The 15461-nt window shown below is 33.1% G+C and overlaps 1 protein-coding gene across 1 annotated transcript; it reads left to right on the top strand.

Moving 5' to 3' along the window:
* Nucleotides 1–6328: 6328 nt before the first annotated feature.
* On the top strand, nt 6329–14178 carry LOC118037444 (serine/threonine-protein kinase ATG1c). Its single transcript, XM_035043421.2, has 13 exons — nt 6329–7025; nt 7174–7291; nt 7362–7420; nt 7792–7856; nt 8292–8385; nt 8465–8545; nt 8715–8823; nt 9752–9824; nt 9903–10285; nt 10398–10759; nt 11300–11582; nt 11891–11961; nt 13706–14178. The coding sequence occupies exons 1-13, from the start codon at nt 6780–6782 to the stop codon at nt 13943–13945; spliced, it is 2184 nt and encodes a 727-aa protein (XP_034899312.1). The 5' UTR covers nt 6329–6779; the 3' UTR covers nt 13946–14178.
* Nucleotides 14179–15461: the final 1283 nt, after the last annotated feature.

The raw sequence follows: 15461 nt of genomic DNA, 5'->3' as shown, positions 1-15461 counted from the left end.
GTTTCTTATAGAAAATCATATATGGTTTTGTTGAGGATATTATGTACGAAACTTATTTTTTTTATATATTTTAAAAAATTTAATTTTTTTAATTTGTTTCAAATTAGTATTTTGTGGTATTTTAAAATTATTTTAATGTCAAAAATACTTTTTTAAAAATAAAAAAATATTATTTGAAATATATTTCTAAATAAAAAACACTTTAAAAAGAAAATGTTACTACACTTTTAAATATCTCTTTAATATCATTGAGTTGGTCCAATCTTGTAGTGGTATGTAAATCTTACTTCACATTACGGTCTTGATAATATAGATGTGGACGTGGTCCAAAAACTTGTAGCGGTGCATGTATAGAAATTTGTTGTAATATTTTAAAAGTGTTTTTTTAGTTAAATTTTTATTTTATTTTTTTTTTTAAATTATTATTTTTTTGATTTTATATCATTTTGATGTGTTGATATAAAAAATAATGTTTTTAAAATTAAAAAAAATATTATTTTAATATATTTTCAAATAAAAAACACTTTTAAAAACATATTTATCACAATCTTAAACACCTCTACAGTAATAATTCCTATAAGCAGCGTCCGTCTTCTGATAAATTATTGTTCAAGTAAATTTGTGCTCTGTCCAAAACAAGTAATTATGCACTTTTATTGCAGCCATGATGCCCTGGACAATCCATCATTTGTGGACACAATACATAGCTAACTATGCAGTTGTGCGCGTGTGTGTGTAAAACCCTACAATTTCCACACACAGCTGTTGCCGTTTTTCCGATTGGATTTTTCTTTCTTCCCCTCTACTGTGGCTCATGTGGCGAGTATCTCCGAAGAAAAAAAAAATGTGGTTCATGCAACCATGCACTTCTATGTCAACGTCATCGGTGATCCGATGGCGAATCCAGCCTTGGAAGGCCGTGGTGCCTGGTGGACTAATAATGACTTGTGTGCTCCCTTGTTGCCAAATGGACGACAGTGGATCGCTTCGTATCTTTTTTTCTCCCTCTTCAAATTTCAGCAGCACCACTTTGTCGTTTTATACCCAATCGCAAAATTATAATTAAAAATAACGACAATTAGAATGCCAGCTGGTCAAAGAAATATCTTGAAATCTCGATTAACAGTGACTTTAGTTTTTATTTTCTGTAAGAGTTTTTTTATAATGTGATTATAGTTATTTTAAATAATTTTTTATATTAAAATATATGTTAATGATTTCTTTTTACAAAACATTTTTTTTAAAAAAGTTAATGCGAACATTGTAATATTTTTTAAGCTTTTTTTTTTTTTTTTTTTTTTTATCTTAATATCAACTTCATATATTATATTTTTGTTATTGTTACATCCTTCTGTCAATTAATGTTGCCAAAATCATTAAAATTTGATACGTGTCATGTTGTTTTAGTATAAAAGTTTCACTAATGCACATTTTAATGCTTAAAATGTTTCTTTGAAAAATGTACTGTTATCATTATAGTAAATACAATTTAGTTCTTAAATGATTTTTTTTGTTGAAGACAAATATAAATATATAATATTATAAAAACAAATCTTTTATTTTTTCAATGGATGTATCTATTTAAATCCACTCCATCAACCCATTTAATTGTAGGGGTAATCTTTTTTATTTAAAAACAATATTATATTCATGACAATACAAGAAAAAAATAATCGAAATCAAAGTAAAAATACACAAATGACCTAAACCACAGTAAATTAATTTTTAATAATTTCTTAATTTATTTTCTATAGTATCATTTATCTATTATGAGAATTTATTTATTCTTTTGTTTTTTTATATTTAATTTTCTTAACTTTTATCTTGATTTTTAAGTTAAAATACAAAAAAAAAACTAAAATTATAAAAATAAAAATATAATATAATAAGAAATAAAATTTTTATTTTTTAAATGGATATATCTATTTAAATCCAAAAACTCTTAACTTATCTTTAAACCAAGTATTAATATTTAACAAGTTTACAATCTCACATGTAAAGATTTAATTGAAAAAGTATAATTCGTAGACTAAATTGTATTTACACAAATTATGTGGACTAAAAAACTTGAAAATTATTCATATAATTTAAATTGGTTTAAGAAAAATAGAAGAGTATGTCCTTGTCAAGTTTTTTAAATTAATTAAAAGAGTTGATGTAGATTAAGACACTGTATAACCAGTGTTTTAAAACCCGGACCGGCCCGGCGGGTCGACCCAGGACCCGGGCCTGGGACCGGTCCGGGTGGAGGCAAAAACCCGTTTGGGAATTGGCCCGGGGAAACCCGGTCGACCCGGTCAAACCCGGGTGAGACCCGGTCAATTTTTTTCCTGCTGCTACCGCTGCCTCTTCTCTTCCTTCGACCTCCGCGTCCCGGCTAATTGCACCTGCTGCCTAAGGAGCAAAACCCGAGTTGGAGGAGTTCCATTGAAATTCACACTCTTCACCTTCTTCTCACTAGCATTCACTATAACCCTAGCTCTCCTATCAGTCTTCTTCGCAATCAATGGCGTCTTAATCCCTTGCTCATGTTTCCCCAATCCTTGCCCTTTCCTTCCACCCCATCTTCTCCATCATCCTCTGCGCCGTAGTCATTTGTCCACCAGCACCAACTCCCAACCCTACCTCCCCAATACTAAACCCATCCCCATTCCTAGGTGGCGAAGAACTCTTCAGAACACCTCTACTCATGGCAGCATGCCTTCTCCACGCTTCCTCCCCAGAAATATTCACATCCTTCTCCCTATCCTTCTCCCTCTCCCTCTCCTCCTCCTCCTCTTGCCTGCTCCTCTTAATCTCCCTCAACCTCCGCTTCCATCGCCTTCCTTTTTTTCTCCCTCTTATAATCTTCATAATCATTCGGCCTGGCTGGATCATACTCCTCAACAACCACCGAATTCACCCCTACCAGTTCTGATTGTGGAGCCACCTCATCGGGTAGCACAGTAGCCGAACGGAGAAACTAAAGATTTGGAAGCAGAGATTTGGGGTTTAGGTTTGTTAGGGCTTTTAAAAATAATTAATGGTGATGTGAGTAGAAGAAATTAATGAATGTGGTGTTAGTTTTGTTGCAGTGTAAGTATTTTTTTTTTTAGGTTGACCCGGGTTAACCCGGGTCAACCCATCTGACCCGTGACCCGATCCCTTGACCGGGTCAATGACCGGATCGGGTTTCAAAACTATGATTTCAACCACTCAACTCACCAGCGTCGACCAACATTTATCAACAACATCAAATTTTGTTTCTTGATTTTGTTTTTTTGTCAAGTTTCATACCCATTTTAGTAAACCCTCATATATTTTTTGTAACCCATTTATATTTCAAGTTAATTTATAAAAATTTGTTTGTAGTATTTATTATTTGCTTGTATATTTAAGTGTTTTACAACTTTTTTCTATATTTTTTTTTTTCGTATTTGTAAATGTTCATATGATTGGCTTTAATTAGTGAATGATTATTTGCGATGATGAAGATGAATTTTTTTAGATTGTTAGTTTACCTAAATTAGATAAAGAATTACTCAAGTTTATCTTATAGAATATAGTGTGATTATTTCTGTAATTATCTAGTTTGTTTGGATAAATTATATAGAAAAATTTTACATATAAAAAAAATAAATACAAGTTATCTAAAGATAATTATCAAATAAATATTTTTTGTGGAACACGTTAGCATGTTTTTTAAGAACATAACAAAATAGAAAGCTTGAAGATAACATTTTTTAAAGGTTCTTATCTTTATCACTTGAATGTATATATAAGGAAAGACAATTAGAAACATTTGGTAGAGTAGCACTGGTAGTTGAACAAGAGTGACCAACCACTTAATGAGTAACATGCTCTTGCACACAAGTGGAGTGTGAAGAAAATTCTTAATGAGAATTGTATGCTAAAGAGTTAGAGAGCTTAAAGACTCCCAAGAAGAGTTCTTGTGTTAACTGTAAGTAATTAGATATTCTAGTTAGGATGACAACAATTTAAAGATCGTCATATGTTTTGGCAAGCTATTGTGGTAAAACCAAGTGCTTTGGATTTGATATGTTTTTTAGACCCACATTACCTTATTCCCTTAGGTCTACCAATAGAGAATGTTCATTCCTTTGTGCATGCCCAAAAGAGAATGGCTGTTACCTTGGATTTGGCAACCAAGTCCAAGTATTTTAGATCTGACATGTTTGCCAGATTTATGTTATCTTAGACGTGACTGATTGCAAAGTCCAAGTGTAATGGACTTGGCTAATTGCCAAGTCCAAATATCTTGGGTTTGGCATATTTGCTAAATCCATCTTATCTTGGACTTGGCTGATTGCCAAGTCCACAAGCAATAGACTTGGCAAAATACCAACTCCAAGTGTCTTAGGTTTGGTATTTTTGTGAGACCCACATTACCTAATTCCTTTAGGTGTGTCAATGAATGATGGTCATCTCCTTAGGTGTGCGAAAGGCTTGGCATACTACCAGAATCAGTGTGCTTGAGCTTGGCACACTGTCAAGCCCTCATTTGAGGCTTGTTCATTCTCTTAGGCGTGCTCAACGGAGAATGAATCTGTCCTTTGGGTGTGCCCAAGAGAAAAGGGTCATAAGAGTGTTTTAGTCCCGTTAAAAATAGGTTTATCAAGACTTATAATTCTTAGTTTGAGCAAAAAATCAAATTTTTATAACATTTCTTCTTCTTTGTGGTTATTTACAGGAGCATAAGACAATAGTAAATTACTAATGTCTAATGATTTTTATAATGCCTATGACTTGCACAAACACTTGTTAGCATGAGTCGAGTTAATTATGACAATTGGTTATGGTTTTCTTGTATTTATTGGATTATACTATATTGTAAGGATTGTAATTACTTTCCTAGTATAGCTAGTTACCTATTAAATTGCAACATTATAAAAGTCCTCCTTATAAAAGAAATAGTTATAATTTTTAATATATTTTGAGTTGGTATCGGAGCCTTGATATTTCTTGTATTGTAGCTATTGGCCAACCTATGTGTTGTTGCTATATTGTCTACTTATTATTAGGTTTTTTTGTTTTTATTGATTGCTATTGTAACTGCTCCCTCTAGCCTTGCCAACATTTAAAAACTCAATAATCCTTTTCTTATAAGGTGCAAAACCAGCAACCTGAAGAACTCTTCAGTTGAACTCAGTAAAACATCAAATTCTCTTTTACTAGCTCTTTTTTTACTAGTATTGTTAAACCCATCACCGTTAATAATCTAAAGCAGTCTTTGTTGAGAAAAATTGATGATCTCAACATCTTTGAAGTCAACTAAAGATTGACAAAACTTTTTAGTATTAATTAAGCATAATAATATTTCATTTCAAATTAGAATATAAAACTAAAACAACAAACAAAGTTTGGTTATAATATGCTACTTTGATAAGAAAAAAAATTAAACCTTGAAAGATATGAAGCTGGCGATAAAAATGAGGGCTTTCATCGAATCCTTCACATATTATCTCGCCACCATCATCTTTATATAACAAACTATCAAAAGATAAACCTTTTTGTGGTATAAATGTTAATTTTTATGTATTTTAATATGAATATCAGCAATTATATAATGATATTCTTTTGAAACATGCATACTTTAACTATTTAATTTATGCATTTTAAAATGTTATTAGTAGAGCCGTACGCAATATAGTGCTGATATATAGCTAATAACGATTTAAAAAGGCAATGGTAAAATAAAACTACTATCCCCTCATATATTACTAAGTTAATAACAAAATACTTATCAAATAGTTTTAGCGGTTGTTTGGAAGTATGGTATTGATTGTTTTTCAATATATTATTTGTTTAGAAATGCTTCAAAATAATAATTTTTTATTTTTTAAAAAATTATTTTTAACATTAGCATACTAAAACAATCTGAAAATACAAAATTTTTTTAAAAAAAAAAAATAAAAAAAATCAATTTTTTGCAAACATATTTAAAACACAAAATCAAACAAACCCTAAAATTAATAATTAAAACCAAGGTAAAGTCCAATGTAAAGAAGTTGTCCTTTACACAACATGGACGCGAAAGGAGTTTTTCTCAAGTGACATTATTGGATTCTATTTTTCAATAAGAACACATGTCATGAAAGTTATAATGAAACAAATTGTATATTTATTTATCTCATCTTATTTCTTCTTATATTATATTCTTATATGTCATTGATTAGTATAAAACATAATACACAAATGAGATTTAATGTTAGTTTCTGTATGGCCCCATCAAATAATCAAATTTGAATCTAGACGAGTTGTTTCACCTCGTGTTTTAGATTCGTTATCATCATGAACACAATTTCTTCGTTAAAATTAAAATTAGGTGAGACGGATTTTGTCACGTTAAAATCACGACTCAGCTTGACTTGAAGCGGCCTATCTCTGCCCGCCTCCTCCAAAATTTATCGTTTAAAAGCCTTGAGCAGAAAAAAGAAAAAGAAAAGTTTATAATATTGATGTTAAATACAGTTTGTGAGAGAAATTTGGTAAATCCTTTTCAAGAATGAAATGCTAATATTAATATTAGCATATAATAAATAATCTTGAAAAGCTAATAAGCTTTGTTTCCTTAAAATCCCGGCCCCCCCTCTTTCTCCATCGTTTCTTAACCCAATCCAATTCGTCGGATCCTTCAAGTTTGGGTCAAATCATATCAATACACTCTCTCCAGCAAGCCCAGGTCAAACTTCATTTCCTGGTGCCGAAACCGGGTTTATATCCTAGCCAGGGTTCTTAGAAAGAAGGAGGAGGAGGATAGGAGGAGGAGGAGTTGAATTATGGCTCAGGCTACGGGGAGGAACGGCAGGGTGGTTGGAGACTACTTGGTGGGCAGGCAAATCGGGTCGGGTTCTTTCTCGGTAGTTTGGCACGCGAAACACCGAGTCTATGGAACCGAAGTAGCGATAAAAGAGATCGTTACGAATCGACTTAATAAGAAATTACAAGAGAGTCTCATGTCTGAAATTTTTATTTTGAAGAGGATTAACCATCCTAATATTATTCGCTTGCACGATATTATCGAGGTAGGTTTGTCTTTTTGTTTCCTTTTTAAAAAAAAAACATATCTAGTTATTTTTTATTTTTGGAAAATCAGTATGCTGCTTTTAAATTTTTTAAATTATTCATTAGTTTAATTATTCTTTGTTAATATTAAATATGATAATTAATTAGGCTCCGGGGAGAATACACATAGTATTGGAGTTCTGCAGGGGTGGTGATCTTTCTATGTATATCCAACGCCATGGGAGAGTCCCAGAAGCAATTGCTAACCATTTCATGCAGCAATTAGGTATTATATCCTAACTAGCTTTGTTGCGTTTTGGATGCCCGGCGGAGTCTGATAGTATTGTGTTTCGCAGCTGCTGGTTTGCAAATTCTCCGGGACAATAATTTGATACACCGGGATCTTAAGCCACAGGTTTGGTTATTCCTTTGTTTCCTTGGATGGACGATTTTGATTATTGCATTAATCTGCTTCTAGTTTACATTGTGTATAGATAGTCTGTTGTATTTGATTGCATTGGCTATAAATAATGATATGCCAAATCAGAATATTCATGCAGGGAAACACTACAGTTTAGGTGATTGCGTGATCATGAGATTATAGCCCTGTTTTGTCAGCTTTAATGTAGAGCAATATATAAATTGGAGATTTGTAAGAAAAGTATACTGGCACATTTTTGTAGGATGAGTGGTTTGTTGATGTACGAGGATGTAGTTTCTTGTCTACTAATCTTGTCCTTGAAGAAAGATTTTATATGTGATGTACTTCATTTGTGATATGCACAGAATCTTCTCCTCTCCACAAGTGACGATAATGCAGTTCTGAAAATTGCAGACTTTGGATTTGCCAGGTATCTAATGATCATAATCTTCCTTATTATTTCTGTTCCTTACTCTTAACTTGGTCCAATCAGTGATTAGTGTTATTATTTTCTTTATAGAGAATTGGTTGAATATTGTCCTCTGCGTCATCCCTCCCTTCCCTGTGTGTTTTGCAAACTCAGACGTAAACTAAAACCACTTGTGTTGACTTCCTATCTAAGTAGAAACACACCTCAACATGTTTAGATACTGAAGTTCTCCAATTTTAATATAAACTAGTGCGCGCTCGCACACACAAATAAATATATTAAGTATTAGCTTGAACTAATTGTTATGGATGCCAAATTGTGTGTCCATGCTAGAGGTGTTGTAACAAACAAACCTGTGATAATATGTTGTTTGTTTATTATGACTTTTATTAACATATATTCTGAAATTAAAAGATTCTAGTTCCTTGTTGTCAGATCTCTACAACCTCGAGGCCTTGCGGAAACCTTGTGTGGCTCACCCCTCTACATGGCTCCAGAGATAATGCAACTTCAGAAGTATGATGCGAAGGTGAAATTCACTGTAATATGTGAAGTCTTAATGATATGTTTGTGAAATATTTCCTATTAACCTTGAGCTGAATACACAGGCAGATCTCTGGAGTGTTGGTGCCATTTTATTTCAGCTTGTGACAGGAAAAACCCCATTCACTGGAAACAATCAAATACAGGTTGGATTAGCTTTGTTTATGTGCAAAACCAAATGATTTTTTGGATTGATAAGCACGTAAACTTCTAGATTCCATGGGTTTGATAATAATTCTTAACCACTGTTAACCTAGTGATTTCCATGCGTTTATTGTTGCCTTACCAGTATATTCTCTATTTTGTGGTGCACAGTTGCTCCAGAACATTGTCAAATCAACTCAGTTGCAATTTCCCTTGGATAATAAGGATTTGAGTGCTGATTGTAAAGATTTATGCCAGAAATTGTTGCGTCGCAGTCCAGGTATAAAATGCAATGTTGCTTGAAATTTGAATTTATATGGTTATAAAGTGAAAGCTTCAAGAAGTTGGGAAAAAAAGGAGTCCATGTTTACACACATGTGATCATTGATATATTTTTTTATGAATGCCATATTGTATCAAATTTCATATAATTGCATGATTAAATGTTTGATACATGTCTTCATCTGCATACAGCTGAAAGGCTTATGGATGTTCAAGAGATGGACCAAATGAGTCACTTGTTCTTTTTTTTAAATTATTGAAAGGCTTATGGATGTTCAAGAGATTGAGTCACTTGTTCAAAAAATAAAAGTTTTGTTAGCATATCACGGTTCAATTTGAATTCATAAATTTCTAATTCTAGTTGATATATTTTTCTTATTTCAAAGTCCAAGTAATGAACAACTACATGCAAAATCCAAATTTACCATCATAATCCTCAACCTTGTTACCAACTACATTGAATGGTTGCATATAATATTAGCGAACCATCTCAACCTAAAAGTTTAAGCTGTTGGTGAGGCTTCAAGAATAGTCTTATATTCCTCTCTAACACAATCTCTTAAATGAAAGCCTCTTGAGCTTGAAACTTGCACAAGTCCACCACTACCTTGTGCTTAATTTTATTAATCTAATTAGAGAGAATGGGAGGTGGTGAGATTATCATTAAGATTTTGATATCATGTTAAAGAATTATCTCGACCCAAAAGCTTAAGTTGTGTAAAGTTTCAAAAATAGTTTTATATTACTCTTTAACATAAAGAACAACATTAAAAAAAAATTGAGTTAGATTGGTATCACAAATTTGTCCCCCTCTACCCATACGCACTTAATCAACTACCTGTGTTAGAAAATTTGTTAACTGTGTTACAAATATTTGCTTCGCATCTTATTTCTTGATTGTAAAAGTTCTCTCTTATATTATACAGTGGAACGGCTTACATTTGAGGAGTTCTTTAATCACCCTTTTCTTTCTCAAAGGAAAAAAGACGAATCATTAAGGTACAATGAGAAAAAGCTCTCATGTCCATGATCTTAATATATGTTTATTTCAGACCTTAAACGATATGTGTTATGCAGTCGCAGGAGATCTTCAAGGTCAGTAGATGGATTTCCTTTCTCTGAAAGCAATCTTGGAAGGAATGCTGATGACAATTCTCAGGAGGATTGTCTGCCTTTCCTTTTGGATGATGATTCTAGTGGTCTAGAGTGTAGCCCTTTTGTTTCTAAGAGGATGTCGCCAATGAAGTCCACCTATGGATTTTCTGTTGATTCAGGAGTTGGGGGAAGGGATGCAACATCTAATGTTCTCAATGATGTGGATTTTACTTCAAGATATGATAGTGCCAGACAGAACTTGGAAAATGCTAGTTTTAGGCCTGGTATCAATAAAGCATTGGATGAAAGTCTAAATGAACCTCCAAAATACATCGACCACAGATCAGCGAAATTGAGATCAAGAGGTAGCATGAACTTCATTGTGTTCTGTTTTCTTCATAATAATGTACTTAGAAGTCCTAATAATACCATATCAAGGGATGAAAGTCTTTTACTTACTCTGCAATTGTAATACAGTTGTGGATTCACTGGAGTTGATAGATCAAGATTATGTTCTTGTTTCTGGACCCCCTTTGGACGTGTCATCTTCCACAGCAAGCACTTCCAAACCAAGCAATGCACAATGCAAGTCAGACAGTCCTCCTCGAGCACCTGCCTACATAAACACTACTCCAAGTGTCCCAGTTCCCATAATTGGCACTGCCAATAAAAATCGTTGCCTCTTTGGGAGCTTGGAAATCCCGAGCTCAGCTCCTGGGACTTCTGAAGGATCTGTTGATCTGGGAGATGCTTTGGAGCAGCCATCAACTCACTGCATGACTAGGATTAAGTCATTGCAGCAGTGTGCATCTGCCATAACTGAATTAGTGCTTGAAAAGGTAAAGTCTTTACCCTCTGTTGAACTAGTTTTTATACAATTCTCTTTAAAGTTCCCTGTGGAAGTTTGAAAATCATGTTTCTAGTTTATAGGCCTGTGTTGGCTAAAAAAAAATAGAGTTGCATATGCATGTTTAATGCAGACAATAGAGTTGTATATGCATAGCACTGCTACTACTCATTTTGTTATTATTTTGAAACTTTTCATGTGGGTTACTTTCGAGTTATAAGACATTTTCTTCTGCCTCACATGGCCAATACAGAAACGTTAATGGCACCATTGATGGGGTTTTTTTATGGGAGAGGACACCACACCTTTTCTGTTTCTTCCTTAACATAAGTTAGTATACCCATTGCATTGGAAGAACACTTAAGTTTTTGATGCACCTTGCAAAGTGATGGTCTTGCCTTGCACGTGTGATACCTGCCTCTGCTGTTGGCTTTCCTTTCAAGCAATAAATTGATATGAATTTTCAGTTTTATTACTCTTAACTAGTACTGTTGGTGTTCTCAAATTAAAACTGTCATTGCCCTTGGTATAGATAAAGGCAAGTAAGCTACTGGAAGCATTCTCGATCCAACTTGTAATTCTTGCAATATGGAAGCAAGCGCTGCATATCTGCCATACTCAGGCTGCGTCAGCTATTGAAGGAAGTCCAAGCCAAGAGAGCTCAAGGCTGAGGAGAAGCAGCAGCAAGAAGCATGGGACACCTGATACAGAAGATTGTCCTGATGTTGGGCCAGAGAATATGTCCGCTGAGATTGAGGGGGAATTTTTACAGGAAGTTGAGCGAGCAGAGGAGCTTTCCAAGGCTATTGAACCTGGTATGTGTTTGATATTCTGTATTCTCTGCAAATTTGTACAAGTTTTCTGTCTAGTGTCTTCCTTGTACCTTTTTTTTCCTAGCATTGTTCCTATACATAGTTGCAAAGTGTGATGGGGTTTCAAATATTTATTTAACATGCTACAAGTGGACACACATTTACTTTTGAGTCAATCAGTGGCCCTTGTAATCCGTGCTCATCTTGAAATGGCACCTTGTGGGTACCAAATGATAACACTTCAGAATTTTTTCTTGTGATGTTACAAAATCAAAACGAAAGGAGTTCTCAGTTATTCATGATGCTTGCAGGAAGTATAGTGATGCCTGATGCAATGGAGACAATATTTCAATCTGCCCTTTATCTGGGAAGAATTGGAGGGGTGAGTTAATTTTTGATTTGATTGCATTTGAACCATGAATTGCTCCTTCCTTTTTACATATTTTTTCTTTTCTAGGTAATGCCTTTGCACACCCACAAGTCTATTGGCACAGAATTTTGAAGTGATGTAAAAAATGCCTTCCCCAAATTGCATCGACTTATTATATTTTATAAAACTTAAGGATAATTTTGACATTAACAAATAATCTAAAATGTGTGGGGAAAGTACTGTTTTCTCCACATTTTTTTTTTTCTCGTTTTTGCTTTTTTTTTCTTTATTCCCCACATGTTTTTTCTTTTTGTTTCTTTTCATTCCCCACATGCCTTTTCTTTTTCTTTTTTTTTTCCCCAAAATTATCTTCTTCTTTTTTTCATTTTTTTTCAAAATTATCTTTATCAATTTTATTTTTTTTTACTATTAAACTGGTTGAAAATTTAGCTTTATGGTTTTTTTCTTTGGAACATTGTCAATTGCTACAGTGTTTCTCCACATAGTTTTTGCTTTGCTATAGTGTTTTTCCATATGTTTTTTTCTAAAATTATCTTTGTTGAATTTATTTTTTTAATATTGAGATGATTAAGAATTTAGCTTTGTAGTTTTTTTTAAAAAAAAACATTTTGGATTGTTACGGTATTTCTCCACATGGTTTTTATGTTTTTTTTTTTTTTAATGATTTTCTTCAAAATTATCTGTCGATTTTAGTTTTTTAATATTGTGTTGGTTGATAATTACAATTGTAGTTTTCCTCGCAAGACATTGTGGATTGCTATAGTATTTTTTTATACGGGTCTTTTTTTATGATTTTTTTTATATGATTTTTTTCAAAATTGTCTTTGTTGCTTTTATTTTTTTAATATTAAGTTGGTTGAGAATTTTGCTTTGTACTTTTTTTAAAAAAAAAACATTGTGGATTGCTACAATCATTCCCCATATTTTTTTTTTTGTTATGAAATTTTTCAAAATTATCTTTATCGATTTTATTTTTTTAATATTGAATTGGTTGAGAATTACAATTATATATTTCATCATGAAACACTATAGATTGCTACAGTGTTTTCCTGTATAATTTTTTTTCCTTTTGTTTTTTTTTCTAAAATTATTTTTATAGTTTTTTTTTTCAAAACATTGTAGATTGCAGCAATCTTTCTTCATATAATTTTTTTTTATGTTTTTTTTTTTTTTAAGTCCATGATAACGCACAAGCATGCTACAAGCCCGCGGCCGCACACAGGCATGGGCAGTTGGCATTGGCATCGCCCTTTCTTTTCCAACTTTTTCTTAACGCTTTCTAGTTGTCACGTATTGTTGAACACTTTAATATTGTACTGGGATATTTATAAAATGTAGGTCTGTAGAGATTCTTCTGGAGTAGAGGTCTCTACTGCAGATAGGCTTGAAAAACTGGAGTGTAGTTTCTGGAATGGTGGCTACTAGTTCAGATGAACAAGAGCCTTTAATAACCATGCTATGTGCATCTAGAATGGGGAAATTGGTTGTGCAGTGAACTGGGAGAAAAGAGTTACAAGATGGTTGAGTATGTACAGCATTTATTACTACTGAGTGCTCTTTGGACTCGAGTCTTAACTTGTGTATCAGTTGTCTAGCTACCATTGATACTTGAACTCATCTCCTTCACTCAAAGAAACATGTATGCAATTGTCAAAATGAAGCTATTGACACAAAATGTTGCTTTCAAGTAACTGGACAGTGCTAAAGAAAAATTGTTTTATTCATGTCATGGCAGGTTGATGAACTCATGGGTGATTTGGAAAAGGCAGCATTGCTATATTCAAAGGCAGTTCGTTTGTTAGTGTTCCTTCTAGTGGAAGCACCTTCCCTTATCCTCAACCCTCCATTTTCGCTCACAAACTCAGATCGGTATAGGCTCCGCCGTTACATAGACATCCTTAATAACAGGCAAAACCATTCATGGCCTCCAAGGATGGCACCTCCCAAACGCGAGGATCAACAATGCCCACCATAGGGCAAGTTTTTTCCATTGTTTCTGGTGTCCTGCTCTGTTTTATCATGTAAAATAATTTGTTTGTACAGTTATTCTTTGAGTGAATGGGACTTGTTAGAGGTTAACCTGTGTATAATGGTGGGTGTGGAAAGGAGGTTGTGGATGTTGCATCTTTCCCGTGCCTGTCATTTAAAGAATAATTAGGCAACCCAAGAAAAGAAAATGAAAGGAAGAAAGCAATATGCATTTATTTCCGTCTTTTGTGTTATCTTTTGCTGCATGTAGACTGGGCACAGAGAGAATGGCACTCTTCTTATTTTCATTATTCCCGATGTGTTATTCTCGTGCCTAGGAAAAGACATGCTAGTTATCATTTCACAAAGTTGTCTTGTCTTGTGTCCAGCATCTCTAGGCTTGATTGGTGTGCTATTAACTGAGCCACTATCCTGTATTAACTGATGGTGGTCAAATAAAGTCAATTAACCAAGTTTTTTAAGGTTAAGGTAGAGTATGTGGTTTAAAGTATTTTTTATTTAGAAATATATTAAAATAATATATATATTTTTTATTTTTTAAAATAATTTAAAAACATAAAAAAAGGATTGTATTGCATTCTCAAATAAAACAATACTAATAATTAGAACCATTAAATTACTGTTTTAAATTTTATTATCGTGAAAAATGAAATTAGTCATTGGTAATTAACAATTACTGTTTTTACTACAAAGCTTAACCATTCAATTTGGTTCTAATTGTTAACCATTGATTTCAATTGCCAACGCTATTTTTTATGGTAGTGTTTGATATGCTACATAATGTTGATTGAACTAGACTAGATAAGATTAAATAAATAATTATCTTGTTTTGTATTTAGTGTGATTTATATTGAATGAGATAATTTATTTTATTTTGTGTTTGGTAGACATTAGAAAAGACTTAACCGAAATAAGATCTAGATCGGTTCGAGTTTAAGAAAAAAACAGAAAGGGAGGATTGATATGACTTGACCCGATAAAAAACTTAGATCAGTCTGCAACCTAGTCAACCCAAGATAAAATATAGGTAAAATATCCATTGACTTTTTTTATATATATATTTGGTCAAAAAGAGGTTATTTTATTTTTGGTTGACCCTCCTAACTCGTGACTCGGGCTTTACCCCGGGTCAACCCCCGAGTCAGTTTTAAAAATATAATAACCATTTTTTTTTAATTCTTACATTACTTTGGTAACCACTTGGGTCTCGCCCAAGGTCGACTTCTTAATTAGGTTTTAAAACTATGATAATAACCACTTTTATGCTTATGTTAACCCGAGTCCATGATCAACCCGGCCCGTGACTTGGGCTTGGTTGATTATGCCTAACCTCGAGTCGGGTTTTAAAACTATGATGATAATTATTTTTATCTTAAGATTAACTCGGGTCAATAGTTACCTTAACCCGTGACCAAGCTTGGCCTTGGATTAACTCTCAAATTGTGTTTTTAAAATTATGATAATAATTATTTTTATCATTGCATTGACCTGAGTCAATGATC

This window comes from Populus alba, chromosome 16 (genome assembly GCF_005239225.2).
Source record: "Populus alba chromosome 16, ASM523922v2, whole genome shotgun sequence".
NCBI lineage: Eukaryota > Viridiplantae > Streptophyta > Magnoliopsida > Malpighiales > Salicaceae > Populus > Populus alba.
Note: the sequence above shows the minus strand (reverse complement) of the source record. Positions and strands in the feature narration are given on the sequence as shown.